This window comes from Pseudophryne corroboree, chromosome 8 (assembly GCF_028390025.1).
Source record: "Pseudophryne corroboree isolate aPseCor3 chromosome 8, aPseCor3.hap2, whole genome shotgun sequence".
NCBI classification, from domain to species: Eukaryota; Metazoa; Chordata; class Amphibia; order Anura; family Myobatrachidae; genus Pseudophryne; species Pseudophryne corroboree.
Genome location: NC_086451.1, coordinates 450,841,658 through 450,861,881, shown reverse-complemented (window position 1 = coordinate 450,861,881; position 20,224 = coordinate 450,841,658). Strand labels below are relative to the sequence as shown.

Sequence of the window (20,224 nt, the reverse complement as noted above, 5' to 3'; positions counted from 1 at the left end):
ATGGACCGACCCCCAAATAACTCCTTCCCTTTATACAGCAATACTTCCATCTGCCGTATGGGATCTGTATCACCTGACCACTGTCGTGTCCCTGACATCTTCTGGGAGATATGGACAACGCACTTATCTTGATGCCAGAGAGCAAATATCCCTCTGTGCATCTCACATACATATATATAGAATGCATCCTATTAAATGCTCTACATGAATAAAATATTTTCAGTCAGGGAATCCGACCAAGCCAACCCAGCACTGCATCTCCAGGCTGATGGCGATCGCTGGTCGCAGTATAACCACCGTATGTGTGTATATACTTTTTAGGATATTTTTCCAGCTTCCTATCAGCTGGCTCCTTGAGGGCGGCCGTATCTGGAGACGGTAACGCCACTTGATAAGCGTGTGAGCGCCTTATCACCCTAAGGGGTGTTTCCCAACGTACCCTAATTTCTGGCGGGAAAGGGTATAACGCCAATATTTGCTATCGGGGTAACCCTACGCATCATCACACACTTCATTTTATTTTATCTGATTCAGGAAAAACTACAGGTAGTTTTTTCACTCCCACATAATACCCTTTCTTGTGGTACTTGTAGTATCAGAAACACGTAACACCTCCTTCATTGCCCTTAACGTGTGGCCCTAATGAGAAATACGTTTGTTTATTCACCGTCGACACTGTATTCAGTGTCCGTGTCTGTGTCTGTGTCGACCGACTGAGGTAAATGGGCGTTTTTAAAACCCCTGACGGTGTTTCTGAGACGCCTGGACCGGTCCTAATAGATTGTCGGCCGTCTCATGTCGTCAACCGACCTTGCAGCGTGTTGACATTCTCACGTAATTCTCTAAATAAGCCATCCATTCCGGTGTCGACTCCCTAGAGAGTGACATCACCATTACAGGCAATTTCTCCGCCTCCTCACCAACATCGTCCTCATACATGTCGACACACACGTACCGACACACAGCACACACACCGGGAATGCTCTGACAGAGGACAGGACCCACTAGCCCTTTGGGGAGACAGAGGGAGAGTCTGCCAGCACACACCAAAAACGCTATAATTATATAGGGACAACCTTATATAAGTGTTTCTCCCTTATAGCATCTTTTATATATATACAATATCGCCAAAATCAGTGCCCCCCCTCTCTGTTTTAACCCTGTTTCTGTAGTGCAGTGCAGGGGAGAGCCTGGGAGCCTTCTCTCCAGCTTTTCTGTGAGAGAAAATGGCGCTGTGTGCTGAGGAGATAGGCCCCGCCCCTTTTTCGGCGGGCTCGTCTCCCGCTATTTTTGAAGTTAGGCAGGGGTTAAATATCTCCATATAGCCTCTGTGGGCTATATGTGAGGTATTTTTTGCCTCTAATAAGGTTTTTATTTGCCTCTCAGAGCGCCCCCCCCAGCGCTCTGCACCCTCAGTGACTGTTGTGTGAAGTGTGCTGAGAGGAAAATGGCGCACAGCTGCAGTGCTGTGCGCTACCTTAAGAAGACTGAGGAGTCTTCAGCCGCCGATTTTGGACCTCTTCTCTCTTCAGCGTCTGCAAGGGGGCCGGCGGCGCGGCTCCGGTGACCATCCAGGCTGTACCTGTGATCGTCCCTCTGGAGCTAGTGTCCAGTAGCCAAGCAGCAAATCCACTCTGCACGCAGGTGAGTTCACTACTTCTCCCCTAAGTCCCTCGTTGCAGTGATCCTGTTGCCAGCAGGACTCACTGTAAAGTAAAAAACCTAAGCTAAACTTTCTCTAAGCAGCTCTTTAGGAGAGCCACCTAGATTGCACCCTTCTCGTTCGGGCACAAAATCTAACTGGAGTCTGGAGGAGGGTCATAGGGGGAGGAGCCAGTGCACACCACCTGATCTGGTAAAAGCTTTACTTTTTTGTGCCCTGTCTCCTGCGGAGCCGCTATTCCCCATGGTCCTTTCAGGAACCCCAGCATCCACTTAGGACGATAGAGAAATCGGATTTAAGTCAGTCCTAGGTACTGTCTACATAAACGTCCAAGGAGACCTGCTCCAGAGAAGCACTGGGTACCTGAAAAGGATGGAACCACAATTTCCTGGTTTGATATGGAACCGGGTGACAACCTTTGGAAGGTAACCCAGATGCAACCGAAGCATGGCTTGGTCAGGATGGAAACGTAGTAAAGGGGGGCATCAGGACAAAGCACTCAAATCAGATACTCTCCGTGCCGAAGCAAACACGAAGAGGATAACAGACTTCCATGTAAGCTAGCGAATGTCAACAGTATCTAAGGGTTTAAGAGGGGTAGACTGGAGCTCTACGCGACTAATCTGGAGCAATGAGGATCACGGTGACGCTCTTCCAATTTGCAGAGAAACTGGAGAAAAGATGTAGATGACCAGAAATTTCCACCATGCACCATAAGGGTTCCCGAATCTGGTGTGAGAGCAGAGCTTGTGATTGTGTCATGAGGCCATCATGTCAATGTCAGGATGGCCCAAACGCTGAACCAGGAGTTAAAAAGATCCCTGGATGGAGAGACCATTTGCCCATGTGTACGTCTTGGCAGGTTAGAAATTCCACCTCCCAGTTTTGGATACGAGGAACGTACACTGCTTACAGGGCTTGGATATAGCACACTGCCTACTCGAGGATACAAATCACCTCGCTCATTAAGACTCAACTGTGGGTGCCGCCCTGATGATTTATGTAGGCGACATTTGCCGCATTGTCTGATTTAACTTTTACCGGCAGACAGAGAGCTCTGTACAACACTCTGAGCTCCAGTACGCTGATTGGGTGTCGTCTCTTCCACCCAAAAGGGGTGGGACTGATGGAGCCACAACAAGAGACAGTGACGGACTTCTCAAGGGAGAACAATCATTTTAGTTTTAAGACGAAGGGTGGAACGGGTTTCATTTGGTCAGTACCTCTATCTGTAGAGGATGGGAGTGAAACTGGGCATAACTGACCAGTATATATATATATATATATATATATACTGAAGTGTAAACCATTGTTCCCAGGATCTGCATACTCAACGCTGCTCCAGGAAGGCACAAATCTTGGCCTTTAAGGACTGGTTCTTTTCCTTCAGCAGAAACACTGCAGTCAAGAAACACTCCCAAGTGTAACATTTCCTGAAATGGAGTCATGGTGGATTACCTCCAATTGATGAGCCACCCATGGGACTGGAGAAGCTCCACTGTTAGGCAGAGTTGATACTGCAGAACCTTTGGCGATTTGGCTCAGAGAAGCAGGTCATCCAGATAAGGTAGTATTTGGACCCCCTTGCGTCTGAGATGTGCTGCCATGACTTTCGAGAAAACACAAAAAGCCATGGTAAGACCAAATGGCAAAGCCCGAAACTGAAAGTGTTACTCCTTTACTGCAAATCGTAGTAATGATGGTGGTTGCCCCGGGTGGAAATAGTAAGCATCCTGGATATACCAGACTTGTCTGCTGGCTTGGTAGCTGGGCGTTGGATAGACCAAGCCTGTTTACCTCTGGACTTTGAGCTCTTAGTGGAAGAGCCTTGGAACCTGGTGATAGACTGACCCTTGGGATGAAAGGAGAGAAACTTAAAAGTTAGCAACCTAGGTGTCACCGCAGAAGAAAAGCTGTTTTAGAAGCTGCTACTGTAGCCACTATCTTGTCCAATTCTAGACTGAACAGCATTTCACCCAAAAAGGGAAGAGCTTTGAGAACCTTCTTGGAATCCGCATCAGCACACCAGGTACGAAACCAGAGTGCTCTCCTGGCAGTAACTGCTGATGCCGAAACCTTAGAATTGAGGATACCAGTCAATGGCGGACTCAACAAGATAAGTGCTCACCTCCCTGATATGCTCAACTAGAGACAATAACTCAGACCTGTTAGTACCAGAGCGGAGATCGTCCTCTAGGGAGTCTACTCAGCGTCCTATGGCCTTAGCCACCCAAGTGGATGCAAGGGCTGGGCACATAACCGCACCCGAATAAAAAAAAATAAGAATTTACTCACCGGTAATTCTATTTCTCGTAGTCCGTAGTGGATGCTGGGAACTCCGTAAGGACCATGGGGAATAGACGGGCTCCGCAGGAGACTGGGCACTCTAAAAGAAAGATTAGGTACTATCTGGTGTGCACTGGCTCCTCCCTCTATGCCCCTCCTCCAGACCTCAGTTAAGGAAACTGTGCCCGGAAGAGCTGACACAACAAGGAAAGGATTTGGAATCCAGGGTAAGACTCATACCAGCAACACCAATCACACTGTACAACTTGTGATAACCATACCCAGTTAACAGTATGAACAACAACTGAGCCTCAGTAACAGATGGCTCATAACAATAACCCTTTAGTTAAGCAATAACTATATACATGTATTGCAGAGAGTCCGTACTTGGGACGGGCGCCCAGCATCCACTACGGACTACGAGAAATAGAATTAGCGATGAGTAAATTCTTATTTTCTCTGACATCCTAGTGGATGCTGGGAACTCCGTAAGGACCATGGGGATTATACCAAAGCTCCCAAACGGGCGGGAGAATGCGGATGACTCTGCAGCACCGAATGAGCAAAGGCAAGGTCCTCCTCAGCCAGGGTATCAAACTTGTAGAACTTAGCAAATGTGTTTGAACCCGACCAAGTAGCAGCTCGGCAAAGCTGTAAAGCCGAGACCCCTCGGGCAGCCGCCCAAGAAGAGCCCACCTTCCTTGTGGAATGGGCTTTTACTGATTTAGGATGCGGTAACCCTGCCGCAGAATGAGCTTGCTGAATCGTGTTACAGATCCAGCGCGCAATAGTTTGCTTTGAAGCCGGAGCACCCAGTTTGTTGGGTGCATGCAGGATAAACAGCGAGTCAGTTTTCCTGACTCCAGCCGTCCTGGCTACATAGATTTTCAAAGCCCTGACTACATCAAGTAACCTGGAGTCCTCCAAGTCCCGAGTAGCCGCAGGCACCACAATAGGCTGGTTCAAATGAAACGCTGATACCACCTTAGGGAGAAATTGGGGACGAGTCCTCAACTCTGCCCTGTCCATATGGAAGATCAGATACGGGCTTTTACATGACAAAGCCACCAATTCTGACACACGCCTAGCTGAAGCCAAGGCCAACAGCATGACCACCTTCCACGTGAGATACTTTAGCTCCACGGTCTTAAGTGGCTCAAACCAGTGTGATTTCAGGAAATCCAACACAACGTTAAGATCCCAAGGTGCCACTGGAGGCACAAAAGGGGGCTGAATATGCAGCACTCCCTTAACAAACGTCTGAACTTTAGGCAGTGAAGCAAGTTCTTTTTGAAAGAAAATAGATAGGGCCGAAATCTGGACCTTTATAGATCCTAATTTTAGGCCCATAGTCACTAGAGATGTGCACTTGAAATTTTTCGGGTTTTGTGTTTTGGTTTTGGGTTCGGTTCCGCGGCCGTGTTTTGGGTTCGACCGCGTTTTGGCAAAACCTCACCAAATTTTTTTTGTCGGATTCGGGTGTGTTTTGGATTCGGGTGTTTTTTTTCAAAAAACAATAAAAAACAGCTTAAATCATAGAATTTGGGGGTCATTTTGATCCCAAAGTATTATTAACCTCAAAAACCATAATTTCCACTCATTTTCAGTCTATTCTGAATACCTCACAATATTATTTTTAGTCCTAAAATTTGCACCGAGGTCGCTGGATGACTAAGCTAAGCGACCCTAGTGGCCGACACAAACACCGGGCCCATCTAGGAGTGGCACTGCAGTGTCACGCAGGATGGCCCTTCCAAAAAACACTCCCCAAACAGCACATGACGCAAAGAAAAAAAGAGGCGCAATGAGGTAGCTGTGTGAGTAAGATAAGCGACCCTAGTGGCCGACACAAACACCGGGCCCATCTAGGAGTGGCACTGCAGTGTCACGCAGGATGGCCCTTCCAAAAAACACTCCCCAAACAGCACATGACGCAAAGAAAAATTAAAGAAAAAAAGAGGTGCAAGATGGAATTGTCCTTGGGCCCTCCCACCCACCCTTATGTTGTATAAACAGGACATGCACACTTTAACCATCCCATCATTTCAGTGACAGGGTCTGCCACACGACTGTGACTGAAATGGGTTGGTTTGGACCCCCACCAAAAAAGAAGCAATTAATCTCTCCTTGCACAAACTGGCTCTACAGAGGCAAGATGTCCACCTCATCATCATCCTCCGATATATCACCGTGTACATCCCCCTCCTCACAGATTATCAATTCGTCCCCACTGGAATCCACCATCTCAGCTCCCTGTGTACTTTGTGGAGGCAATTGCTGCTGGTCAATGTCTCCACGGAGGAATTGATTATAATTCATTTTAATGAACATCATCTTCTCCACATTTTCTGGAAGTAACCTCGTACGCCGATTGCTGACAAGGTGAGGGCGGCACTAAACACTCTTTCGGAGTACACACTTGTGGGAGGGCAACTTAGGTAGAATAAAGCCAGTTTGTGCAAGGGCCTCCAAATTGCCTCTTTTTCCTGCCAGTATAAGTACGGACTGTGTGACGTGCCTACTTGGATGCGGTCACTCATATAATCCTCCACCATTCTTTCAATGGGGAGAGAATCATATGCAGTGACAGTAGACGACATGTCCGTAATCGTTGTCAGGTCCTTCAGTCCGGACCAGATGTCAGCATCAGCAGTCGCTCCAGACTGCCCTGCATCACCGCCAGCGGGTGGGCTCGGAATTCTGAGCCTTTTCCTCGCACCCCCAGTTGCGGGAGAATGTGAAGGAGGAGATGTTGACAGGTCGCGTTCCGCTTGACTTGACAATTTTCTCACCAGCAGGTCTTTGAACCAAGGTAGGTTTTAAATCTAGGATCGAGCACGGTGGCCAAAATGTAGTGCTCTGATTTCAACAGATTGACCACCCGTGAATCCTTGTTAAGCGAATTAAGGGCTCCATCCACAAGTCCCACATGCCTAGCGGAATCGCTCCGTGTTAGCTCCTCCTTCAATGTCTCCAGCTTCTTCTGCAAAAGCCTGATGAGGGGAATGACCTGACTCAGGCTGGCAGTGTCTGAACTGACTTCACGTGTGGCAAGTTCAAAGGGCAGCAGAACCTTACACAACGTTGAAATCATTCTCCACTGCGCTTGAGACAGGTGCATTCCACCTCCTATATCGTGCTGAATTGTATAGGCTTGAATGGCCTTTTGCTGCTCCTCCAACCTCTGAAGCATATATAGGGTTGAATTCCACCTCGTTACCACTTCTTGCTTCAGATGATGGCAGGGCAGGTTCAGGCGTTTTTGGTGTTGCTCCAGTCTTCTGTACGTGGTGCCTGTACGCCGAAAGTGTCCCGCAATTCTTCTGGCCACCGACAGCATCTCTTGCACGCCCCTGTCGTTTTTTAAAAAATTCTGCACCACCAAATTCAAGGTATGTGCAAAACATGGGACGTGCTGGAATTTGCCCATATTTAATGCACACACAATATTGCTGGCGTTGTCCGATGCCACAAATCCACAGGAGAGTCCAATTGGGGTAAGCCATTCCGCGATGATCTTCCTCAGTTGCCGTAAGAGGTTTTCAGCTGTGTGCGTATTCTGGAAACCGGTGATACAAAGCGTAGCCTGCCTAGGAAAGAGTTGGCGTTTGCGAGATGCTGCTACTGGTGCCGCCGCTGCTGTTCTTGCGGCGGGAGTCCATACATCTACCCAGTGGGCTGTCAGTCATATAGTCCTGACCCTGCCCTGCTCCACTTGTCCACATGTCCGTGGTTAAGTGGACATTGGGTACAGCTGCATTTTTTAGGACACTGGTGACTCTTTTTCTGAGGTCTGTGTACATTTTCGGTATCGCCTGCCTAGAGAAATGGAACCTAGATGGTATTTGGTACCGGGGACACAGTACCTCCAACAAGTCTCTAGTTGGCTCTGCAGTAATGATGGATACCGGAACCACGTTTCTCACCACCCAGGATGCCAAGGCCTCAGTTATCCGCTTTGCAGCAGGATGACTGCTGTGATATTTCATCTTCCTCGCAAAGGACTGTTGGACAGTCAATTGCTTGGTGGAAGTAGTAAAAGTGGTCTTACGATTTCCCCTCTGGGATGACCATCGACTCCCAGCAGCAACAACAGCAGCGCCAGCAGCAGTAGGCGTTACACGCAAGGATGCATCGGAGGAATCCCAGGCAGGAGAGGAATCGTCAGAATTGCCAGTGACATGGCCTGCAGGACTATTGGCATTCCTGGGGAAGGAGGAAATTGACACTGAGGGAGTTGGTGGGGTGGTTTGCGTGAGCTTGGTTACAAGAGGAAGGGATTTACTGGTCAGTGGACTGCTTCCGCTGTCGCCCAAAGTTTTTGAACTTGTCACTGACTTATTATGAATGCGCTGCAAGTGACGTATAAGGGAGGATGTTCCGAGGTGGTTAACGTCCTTACCCCTACTTATTACAGCTTGACAAAGGCAACACACGGCTTGACAAATGTAGTCCGCATTTCTGTTGAAATACTTCCACACCGAAGAGCTGATTTTTTTGGTATTTTCACCAGGCATGTCAACGGCCATATTCCTCCCACGGACAACAGGTGTCTCCCCGGGTGCCTGACTTAAACAAACCACCTCACCATCAGAATCCTCCTGGTCAATTTCCTCCCCAGCGCCAGCAACACCCATATCCTCCTCATCCTGGTGTACTTCAACACTGACATCTTCAATCTGACTATCAGGAACTGGACTGCGGGTGCTCCTTCCAGCACTTGCAGGGGGCGTGCAAATGGTGGAAGGCGCATGCTCTTCACGTCCAGTGTTGGGAAGGTCAGGCATCGCAACCGACACAATTGGACTCTCCTTGTGGATTTGGGATTTCGAAGAACGCACAGTTCTTTGCGGTGCTTTTGCCAGCTTGAGTCTTTTGATTTTTCTAGCGAGAGGCTGAGTGCTTCCATCCTCATGTGAAGCTGAACCACTAGCCATGAACATAGGCCAGGGCCTCAGCCGTTCCTTGCCACTCCGTGTGGTAAATGGCATATTGGCAAGTTTATGCTTCTCCTCCGACAATTTTATTTTAGATTTTGGAGTCCTTTTTTTACTGATATTTGGTGTTTTGGATTTTACATGCTCTGTACTATGACATTGGGCATCGGCCTTGGCAGACGACGTTGCTGGCATTTCATCGTCTCGGCCATGACTAGTGGCAGCAGCTTCAGCACGAGGTGGAAGTGGATCTTGATCTTTCCCTAATTTTGGAACCTCAACATTTTTGTTCTCCATATTTTAATAGGCACAACTAAAAGGCACCTCAGGTAAACAATGGAGATGGATGGATACAAGTATACTTATGGATGGACGAGCGACTGCCGACACAGAGGTAGCTACAGCCGTGGACTACCGTACTGTGTCTGCTGCTAATATAGACTGGATGATAATGAGATGAAATCAATATATATATATATATATATATATCATCACTAGTACTGCAGCCGGACAGGTATATATATTTATTATGTAATGACTGATGACGGACCTGCTGGACACTGTCAGCTCAGCAGCACCGCAGACTGCTACAGTAAGCTACTATAGTAGTATGTATAAAGAAGAAAAAAAAAAAAAAAACACGGGTAGGTGGTATACAATTATGGATGGACGAGCGACTGCCGACACAGAGGTAGCTACAGCCGTGGACTACCGTACTGTGTCTGCTGCTAATATAGACTGGATGATAATGAGATGAAATCAATATATATATATATATATATATATATATATATATATATTATCACTAGTACTGCAGCCGGACAGGTATATATATTTATTATGTAATGACTGATGACGGACCTGCTGGACACTGTCAGCTCAGCAGCACCGCAGACTGCTACAGTAAGCTACTATAGTAGTATGTATAAAGAAGAAAGAAAAAAAAAAAAAACCACGGGTAGGTGGTATACAATATTATATATATATATTATATACAATTATATATATATATATATATATATATATATATATATATATATATATATATTAAACTGGTGGTGATTATTAAACTGGTGGTCAGGTCACTGGTCACACTATCAGCAACTTGCAAGTAGTACTCCTAAGCAGACAATCACAATATATATTATACTGGTGGTCAGTGTGGTCACAATGGCAGTGTGGCACTCTGGCAGCAAAAGTGTGCACTGTACGTTATATGTACTCCTGAGTCCTGCTCTCAGACTCTAACTGCTCCCCACTGTCAGTGTCTCCCCCACAAGTCAGATATACATTATACAGTCACACTATCTATCTATCTATCACTTCAGCAAGTAGTAGTACTCCTCCTAATGCTCCCCAAAATTACTACTGTGTCTCTCTGTACTCTAGTCTCACTCTCTTCTCTAAAACGGAGAGGACGCCAGCCACGTCCTCTCCCTATGAATCTCAATGCACGTGTGAAAATGGCGGCGACGCGCGGCTCCTTATATAGAATCCGAGTCTCGCGATAGAATCCGAGCCTCGCGAGAATCCGACAGCGGGATGATGACGTTCGGGCGCGCTCGGGTTAACCGAGCAAGGCGGGAAGATCCGAGTCGCTCGGCCCCGTGTAAAAAAAAATGAAGTTCGGGCGGGTTCGGATTCCGAGGAACCGAACCCGCTCATCTCTAATAGTCACTCCTGACTGTAGGAAGTGCAGGAATCGACCCAGCTGGAATTCCTCTGTAGGGGCCGTCCTGGCCTCACACCAAGCAACATATTTTCGCCATATACGGTGATAATGTTTCGCTGTCACGTCTTTCCTAGCCTTTATCAGCGTAGAAATAACTTCATCCGGAATGCCCTTTTCCACTAGGATCCGGCGTTCAACCGCCATGCCGTCAAACGCAGCCGCGGTAAGTCTTGGAACAGACTGGGCCCCTGCTGTAACAGGTCCTGTCTGAGAGGCAGAGGCCATGGGTACTCAGATCATTTCTTGTAGTTCTCGGTACCAAGTTCTTCTTGGCCAATCCGGAACGATGAGTATAGTTCTTACTCCTCTCTTTCTTACTATCCTCAGTACCTTGGGTATGAGAGGAAGAGGAGGGAACACATAAACCGACTGGTACACCCATGGTGTCACTAGTGCGTCCATAGCTATCGCCTGAGGGTCCCGTGAACTGGCGCAATATTTTTTTAGCGTTTATGTTGAGGCGGGACGCCATCATGTCCACCTGTGGCAGTTCCCAACGATTTACAATCTGTGTGAAGACTTCTTGATGAAGTCCCCACTCTCCCGGGTGGAGGTCGTGCCTGCTGAGGAAGTCTGCTTCCCAGTTGTCCACTCCCGGAATGAACACTGCTGACAGTGCTAGCACGTGATTCTCCGCCCATCGAAGAATCCTTGTGGCTTCTGCCATCCATCCTGCTTCTTGGGCCGCCCTGGCGGTTTACATGGGCGACCGCCGTGATGTTGTCTGACTGAATCAGTACAGATTGGTTTTGAAGCTGGGGCTCTGCTTGACTCAGGGCGTTGTAAATGGCCCTTAGTTCCAATATATTTATGTGTAGAGAAGTCTCCAGACTTGACCACTGTCCCTGGAAGTTTCTTCCCTGAGTGACTGCCCCCCCATCCTCGGAGGCTTGCATCCGTGGTCAACAGGATCCAGTCCTGTATGCCGAACCTGCGTCCCTCGAGAAGATGAGTACTCTGCAGCCACCACAGCAGAGACACCTTGGCCCTTGGGGACAGGGTGATCAACCGATGCATCTGGAGATGCGATCCGGACCATTTGTCCAACAGATCCCACTGAAAGATCCTTGCATGGAACCTGCCGAAGGGAATTGCTTCGTAAGAAGCCACCATCTTTCCCAGGACTCGCGTGCAGTGATGCACCGACACCTGTTTTGGTTTCAGGAGGTCCCTGACCAGAGATGACAATTCCTAGGCCTTCTCCTCCGGGAGAAACACCTTCTTCTGTTCTGTGTCCAGAATCATTCCCAGGAAAAGCAGACGCGTCGTAGGGATCAGCTGCGACTTTGGGATATTCAGAATCCAGCCGTGCTGTTGCAACACTTCCTGAGAGAGTGCTATGCTGACCAACAACTGCTCTTTGGACCTCGCCTTTATGAGGAGATCGTCCAAGTACGGGATAATTATAACTCCCTTTCTTCGAAGGAGTATCATCATTTCGGCCATTACCTTGGTAAATATTCTCGGAGCCATGGAGAGACCAAACGGCAACGTCTGGAATTGGTAATGACAGTCCTGTACCACAAATCTAAGGTACTCCTGGTGAGGTGGGTAAATGGGGACATGCAAGTAAGCATCCTTGATGTCCAACGACACCATAAAATCCCCCTCTTCCAGGCTTGCAATAACCGCCCTGAGCGATTCCATTTTGAACTTGAACTTCTTTATATGTGTTCAAGGATTTTAAATTCAGGATGGGTCTCACCGAACCGTCCGGTTTCGGTACCACAAACATTGTGGAATAGTAACCCCTGCCCTGTTGAAGGAGGGGGACCTTGATTATCACCTGCTGGAGGTACAGCTTGTGAATTGCCGCCAGTACTACCTCCCTTTCCCTGGGAGCAGCTGGCAAGGCTGATTTGAGGTAACGGCGAGGGGGAGTCGCCTCGAACTCCAGCTTGTATCCCTGAGATACAATTTGTACAACCCATAGATCCACTTGTGAGCGAACCCACTGGTTGCTGAAGTTTCGGAGACGCGCCCCCACCGCACCTGGCTCCGCCTATGGAGCCCCAACGTCATGCGGTGGACTTAGAGGAAGCAGGGGAGGATTTTTGTTCCTGGGAACTGGCTGCCTGGTGCAGCTTCCTTCCTCTACCCCTGCCTCTGGCCAGAAAGGATGCTCCTCTGACCCGCTTGCCTTTCTGAGGCCGAAAGGACTGCATTTGATAATACGGTGCTTTCTTAGGCTGTGAGGGAACCTGAGGCAAAAAAGTCGACTTCCCAGCAGTTGCTGTGGATACGAGGTCCGAGAGACCGTCCCCAAATAGTTCCTCACCCTTATAAGGCAAAACCTCCATGTGTTTTTTAGAATCTGCATCACCTGTCCACTGCCGAGTCCATAATACTCTCCTGGCAGAAATGGACATTGCATTAATTCTAGATGCCAGCAGGCAAATGTCCCTCTGTGCATCCCGCATATATAAGACGACGTCTTTTATATGTTCAATGGTTAGCAAAATAGTATCCCTGTCGAGGGAATCAATGTTGTCTGACAGGGTATCAGTCCATGCTGCTGCAGCACTACACATCCAGGCTGAAGCAATAGCAGGTCTCAGTAGAGTACCAGAGTGTTTATACACAGACTTCAGGATAGCTTCCTGCTTTCTATCAGCAGGATCCTTTAGGGAGGCCGTATCCTGACGTCTAAGGATACGGCCGCCCTAAAGGATCCTGCGGATAGAAAGCAGGAAGCTATCCTGAAGTCTGTGTATACACACTCTGGTACTCTACTGAGACCTGCTATTGCTTCAGCCTGGATGTGTGGTGCTGCAGCAGCATGGACTGATAACCCTGTCAGTGCCGTCTCAGGATACGCTTCTTCACACAAATCATTTAGTTCATCAGATGGGGGAAAAGTCACTGGCTGCTTTTTCTCCCCAAACATAATACCCCTTTTGGTGGTAACCGGGTTAATATCAGAAATGTGCAATACATCTTTCATTGCAGTAATCATGCATCAGATGGCTTTTGTAGACTGTACATTTGTCTCATCCTCATCCACACTGGAGTCAGACTCCGTGTCGACATCTGTGTCTACCATCAGAGCTAGCGGGCGTTTATGAGCCCCTGACGGCTTCTGAGTCGCCTGGGCAGGCGCGGGCTGAGACCCCGGCTGTCCCAAGGCTGCTGCGTCATCAAACCTTTTATGTAAGGAGTTGACACTGTCGGTTAAGACCTTCCACATATCCATCCAATCAGGTGTCGGCCCCGTCGGGGGCGAAACCACATGTATCTGCCCCTGCTCCGCCTCCACGTAACCCTCCTCATCAAACATGTCGACACAGCCGTACCGACACTCCGCACACACACAGGGAATGCTCAGACTGAGGACAGGACCCCACAAAGTCCTTTGGGGAGACAGAGAGAGTATGCCAGCACACACCACAGCGCTATATAACACAGGGATTTACACTGCTAATAAGTGATTTTCCCAATAGCTGCTTGTTTTTATCGATTTGCGCCTAAATTTATGTGCCCCCCCTCTCTTTTTAACCCGTCTTGTACCTGGATACTGCAGGGGAGAGCCTGGGGAGCGTGCTTCCAGCGGAGCTGTGAAGGGAAAATGGCGCTGGTGTGCTGAGGAAGAAGGCCCCGCCCCCTCAGCGACGGGCTTCTGTCCCGCGTTTTCTTTAACTTAATGGCGGGGTTTTTTACACATATACAGTTAGCTGACTGTATTTTGTGTATATTTAGCCAAAAGGTAATATAATTGCTGCCCAGGGCGCGCCCCCCCAGCGCCCTGCACCCTACAGTGACCAGAGTGTGTGGTGTGCTGTGGGAGCAATGGCGCACAGCTGCAGTGCTGTGCGCTACCTTAATGAAGACTTTCATCTCCTTCTTCTGTCTTCTGGCTCTGCAAGGGGGACGGCGGCGCGGCTCCGGGAACGGACGATCGAGGTCAGGCTCTGTGTTCGAACCCTCTGGAGCTAATGGTGTCCAGTAGCCTTAGAAGCCCAAGCTAGCTGCACGCAGGTAGGTTTGCTTCTCTCCCCTCAGTCCCACGTAGCAGTGAGTCTGTTGCCAGCAGATCTCACTGAAAATAAAAAAACCTAACAAATACTTTCTTTCTAGCAAGCTCAGGAGAGCCCACTAGGAGCACCCAGCTCTGGCCGGGCACAGATTCTAACTGAGGTCTGGAGGAGGGGCATAGAGGGAGGAGCCAGTGCACACCAGATAGTACCTAATCTTTCTTTTAGAGTGCCCAGTCTCCTGCGGAGCCCGTCTATTCCCCATGGTCCTTACGGAGTTCCCAGCATCCACTAGGACGTCAGAGAAAACAAAAAACAAACTTGTCCGAAAGAAAATGTTCTACTTTCCGATCTGTCGGATTCTTGAGGCCGTGTTTGGGATAGGAAGGGTTGTAGATTTGATCAATCTGTCAATGTGCGCGTCCACTGTAGGCGGGTATTCCCATTTGGCCCTATCCGCAGCTGAAAGCGGATAAAATTGGAAATGCGTTTAGAAATTAATGCTTATGAGCCCATGCCTCCACTAGGTGGTCTTCCAGCAGGGCAGAGGATGGGAACTCAGCTGCCACCTCCTTCTGACGTTTAAATACAGGGGCATTTGAGTTAGACGTCTGATCAGAGTCCTTAATTAGAAGAACATATTTAATCGCCTTGACTAGGACCTCAAAGTGGACCTGTGGTTAGGAATCCTCCAGAATAGAGGAGGTTTCCACTTCTGAAGAGAGGGAAATGTTATCCTTAATGTCTAAAGAAACATCCGCATTAGAGTCATACACTGAACGTGGTGTAAAGCTGTCCTGTCAGGTGGGTTTGCGTTTGGACGGCTGTTGTGTGCGCAGCATCTGCTGGAGAAAAGTAGACACCTGCGTTAGACCCTGAACTGATAGTGAGAAGGTCTTAAGCCATGGTGGTTCTATGGCAGCGTGCTGTGCGTCTCCCTGAGAAGGCAATATACTGGCCAACTGACCCAATCCTGTAGTGACAGTAGCAGGTGGATGTGGCCTGGGGATTGGAAGCTGGTTAACTGACTGCTAGGCTACCTGTGAGAGTGTTGAAGTCCATGACGGTTCCTGAATGGAAGCAGTTGCTGAAGTGACCTCATGCTGCATACTTGTGAAACATCTGACGCGCAAGTCAACATGATCCGTAGCCCGAGCGGAAGCGCTACAGCACAGTTTTTGCAGCTGCACAGCACAGCAGAACTCCCACCCCTGCTTTGTCCATGGAAGACATCTTAAAGTGTTCAAGATACATCCCCACGCACGGAAGATTACAATAAAACAGCTGTGTACAGTTCTAAAGGGGAGAGCACTGAATGTTAGAGTGCCACAAAGAAAGAAATAAGTGGGGCTCCAACAATGTACATCGTAATATAACTAAATGTGAACACTAAAACAAATGTGTTCCCACTAAATAGTAGACTAAACACAGAAAAACTGCAGAAACACAGTAGTATACGTCAACTGTAAGTTAAAAAAACTATAGAGCCTTCAATGCGGATTTAAAAATAAATGGGCAATACATTGCTCAACAAACCAGCCCCATCAGGGGAGGAAGGAGCTAAATGTATAACGTGGCCATGGGTTGAGGTATACAGGAGACTGTGTCTCTCTCACTTCAGCAAGGCAGGCACGGAGGAAAATGGCCGCCTAGCGTTTGTGGGTGGAGAGAGAGAAGCCCTTTTGGTGGCTAGCCTGAGGTAGGGGGCGAGCCAAGGGGTGGGGGAGGAGCTAAAGGGATAAGCTGTACCCAGAGGAAATAGATGCCATTATTTAATAGTGACCCATTACCAAGTATAGCCTGGTGGTCTAGAAGGGGTGCAGAGAAGACCTGGCCCCCACCGGAGACAGCCTCCCTCGCCAGCGAGTAGAGCTTTTTGCTTGCAAGCCTGCCTCCTGTATACCTCACCTTTCCCCTGCCCGGTGGTCGGAGCGCTGGTAGCGGAGTCTGTGTCCTTGGCCAGGTTCCACAGCGCACCAGGGAGCAGCGGCCAGCGCTCCGGGTATCAGCGGTGGTGGAGTCAGCCAAGACACTGTCCCACCGCCTGATCAGTAGTAATAAAAGAGAGAAAACTGAAACGGCTAAAAAAAGAAATAAAACAAAAACAAACCACAAGGAGGCTAACAGGAGCCTCCTAAAAAGCGTGGCCTTTGCTTCAGGCACCAAACTGGTCCTCTAGGCTGGGGGCTGGGTATAGTGGAGAGGAAGCCTGTGCGTTTGGGCTGGGTAAAGAACTTTAACTATTTGATGCCAAGGCTCCAGTTCACCACCTATACTTATTGTCGTCCTTGTGTCCCCCATGGATGAATGATAAAATAAAAAAAAAAAAAAAAAACACCACAAAAAAAAAAAAACCCAGGCTTACCAGCACAAATGTAGTGCAATGGCAAGCAAATAATTACACCTCTTAGAGCTTCTCACTCACCATTCTTAAAGGAGTCTGTAAGATGACTCCCAAAGTTATACACCATGTCCAAATGTCTCCTGTCCTGCAGCTTGTTCCCAAGTTCCCGGAAAGCGTCCTGAGCCATGCTTTGCATTTGCTTGCGCGACAGAGTCAGGTTGTGCTTCTCGTTTGCTTTCTGGATCACCCGCAGCACATCCCCATAATCGGGAAAGATGTCTCGGTAGCTATTGATGAACTTTTCCAGGCGGCGGTTTACTTCTGGATAACGAGTGCCCCGATATTGTATCCTTTGTTCTATCACACGACCTGTGAGGCTGGGGCAGTCTCTAAGTTCACAGAGTTTCTCAAAGATGCGCAACAATTTGCGCTTAAGTCTAGATTCCTGGATGTAGGAAGAGTCTTCATCTTCTAAGTCCTCTAGAGACAGCTCCTTCTCTTGCAGCTTCTTGATCTCCAGAGAGTAAATCCTCAGAAGATTTTCAAGGTATCGGATCTGACGTTTTGAACCTTTTTTAATTTCTGGTGCCTCCTCTGTTTCCTTTTCTTCATCATTCGCAACGTCCGCTACTTCCGCAGCAGGATTCCGAAGGGCTGGGCTGTGCAGGCTGACCTTTCGCTTCTGAGAATTTGCTTTAAGTACTGTGCACAGTTCATTGATATAAACAAAGATTTTTGAGCGCTTGTTTTGTACCCGGGTCAGGCAACTGCCCAGGGTGTTGCGGAAAGCGACAGAAGAAAGATATACAGGATTGGCCTTGGCGTGTCGTCCCTGAAGAAAGGAGATTACCTCTGGGTGTTCCGAAGTTAGTTTTGAGCAGTAATCTACAAACTGAAAAAGAATAAAAGGAGTCCGAGGGTTATGTCAGATTTAGAGAAGTACATGGCATTCATTACTGAAAAAATGGTTCTCAAAGAATATATATAAACATTTTTTTTCAATAAAACAAAAGATAAAGATGCATTTTTGTACCACTAAAGAAACAAGGGGAAAAATGTCAACAATGAAATATAAAATGAAAATGGTGACCAAGTGACATGAAGCCTAAACAGCAGAATTACAAGACATGAAAACAAAAGGGGGAAAAAAATGAAAAAAATTATTTATATATATATATATATATATATATATATTTTATTATTATTTTTTTGAGGGAAAAGAAAGGAAAATCAAAACAGGGTAGACACTTTGGAATTTTTTTTAACCTAAACGTGAAAGTCTGTTTGGGCGCACTGGCATTGAATTATTTTCACCACTAGGGGGCAGGGCACCAGAAATAGTAAAAGGATCCTTCATTCTCCCTTTAACCCCCCCCCCACCCATTGGCGTAGCTATAATGGCTGCAGTGTCTGCGGTGCACGCGGGGAGCCCAGGCTTAAATAACTTTTTGGAGTCCTGCATCATAGCTGCAGCAAAATCACCGGCAAAATGGGCGCCACGTATGCTTAGTAGCGATTAGTCGCTGGAACCTGGCGGGCGCCATGTTTCCAGATACCTGCGCATGCACAATAGCCAGAGTCTACTGCGCAGTAGAGAGGTGGGAGCCCACCTGGAGTCTGCACACAGGTCCCCTCCTCTGTTAAAATGCCGCTGCCCCCACCCCTCTTCTGTTTTCATCTATCACTGCGAGGAGACTCTGAAAAAGGGGAAAAATCACAACACAGACCAAGCCCCAAATGTAAAAGTTATGTGATTTGCGGGCACCAGCGCCATAGTCCGCTAGATTTAAAGCGCCAATTTGTTTTTAGGTCGACACCAGTTTGTTATTTCCTCGCAGACCATTGCATTTGAGCCCCAGAATTCCTGGATGGTTGGTCTGTGTCCTCCTACAGCCACAGGGAAGAAAGGATTTTTGGTAGCTCACCGTTGGTTAAATCTATTTCTCCCTGTGCATCTGGGAACACTGCTACCATAGGGTTGTATGGAGAGTACAGGAACTGGACATTTAAAAGGTTGATCCCCTTTGAGGGTTGAAGTTCTTCCCATCACAACTCTTCTCCTGTTTCACATTATAGAGCCCCAACAGACAGGGGTAATGGAATCCATACACCTGCGGCAAACTGTTGCAACTTCCTGATCCCTGGACGTTTAAGGTTTGGGTACAAAATGCCGGCAGTCAGGATCCTGACACGACAGACCCTTGAGAGTATTCCAACCTTAACCCACCCCTCCCGCAGCCTAACACTAACCGTCGGGACCCGTCGGCATTCCAACCGTTGGGATTCCGCTGTCGGTTCTTGACCACATCCCGTGCACACAACCAGAGTGTTGTACACTGACGGCCAAAAGTTTTTAAAGAGAAAACATTTTATTCCAGGTTTTATTGAAATATGCAGAGTTTAATGGAGGTGCTCTAAACCGGTCAACTTGCTCTGTGTCTGGCGCTCACCTCCTCAAACAGCCTTTTATTCTCCGCGCTCATATCGTTGGCACTTTCCTTCTTCCCATTACTCTGCCTCGGTGGGGCCTTACAAGGACTTTTCTTCGCTTCGGGGCACTGTAGTGGCTCCTCGTCATCATCGTCGTCGTCTAGCACAATGATCTCACCCGCATGGGCCATCTTTCTTTTTCAGAACTTAAGGTCTGACATGAGACAGAGTCAGCATGGCAGGACGAAGCACATGAGGATCGATGCTGACCTGCCAAGAGAAAAACGGTTATGTATAACGTACTACAGTATTATAGTAGATTTTGCACATAAAAAGCACAAATAAAACTTTCAAGCTAATCGTATTTCTATTACTCTGTGAACAAATCATTCAATGAGATTTACATTTATAAAAGCAAATATCAAAACACAAATGCGCCTGGTTCCATGATTTAAATGACCTCCAGGTCAGGGCACCACCAAGCAGTAACTTGCTGGCACATGGGTTACTAAAGACAGAGATACAAGCAGTGATTATCCATCTGCCATTGCACAAATAGCATGGGCCCCATAACTGCATATTCCGCACAGTTGCATCTCTGAGTTGAGTAACTGAAATGACTTCTATACAAAGAAACAAAAAGAAGGAGCTTTAATAGAATAATTATAAATTATATTACATTGACTCCAATTGTAAAAATATCACAAGAAGTGCTTTAGAACATACAATATATGTATTTAACTGCTGTGAAAAAGAGGGGGTGGCACCTTTACTGCAACTCCGACTTGCAGTAACCTGTGAACTGTAAAATCCTCCCCCTCCATCTCCCCCCTCTGCCATCACATAACATGCTGCACCTCT

General features: G+C 47.8%; 1 protein-coding gene across 4 annotated transcripts in view; it reads right to left on the bottom strand.

Annotated features, from left to right (window-relative positions):
- DAXX (death domain associated protein) overlaps window positions 1-20,224 on the bottom strand; it is a 98,921-nt gene that overhangs the window by 60,321 nt on the left and 18,376 nt on the right. For all 4 annotated transcript variants that reach the window (XM_063938243.1, XM_063938246.1, XM_063938245.1 and 1 more), the window contains exons 2-3: window positions 19,384-19,633; window positions 17,015-17,825 (exon numbers count right to left, since the gene is read on the bottom strand). In XM_063938243.1, the coding sequence (XP_063794313.1) occupies window positions 17,015-17,825; window positions 19,384-19,554 (982 nt within the window). In that variant the 5' untranslated portion in view covers window positions 19,555-19,633. The remainder of the gene's footprint in view (window positions 1-17,014; window positions 17,826-19,383; window positions 19,634-20,224) is intronic.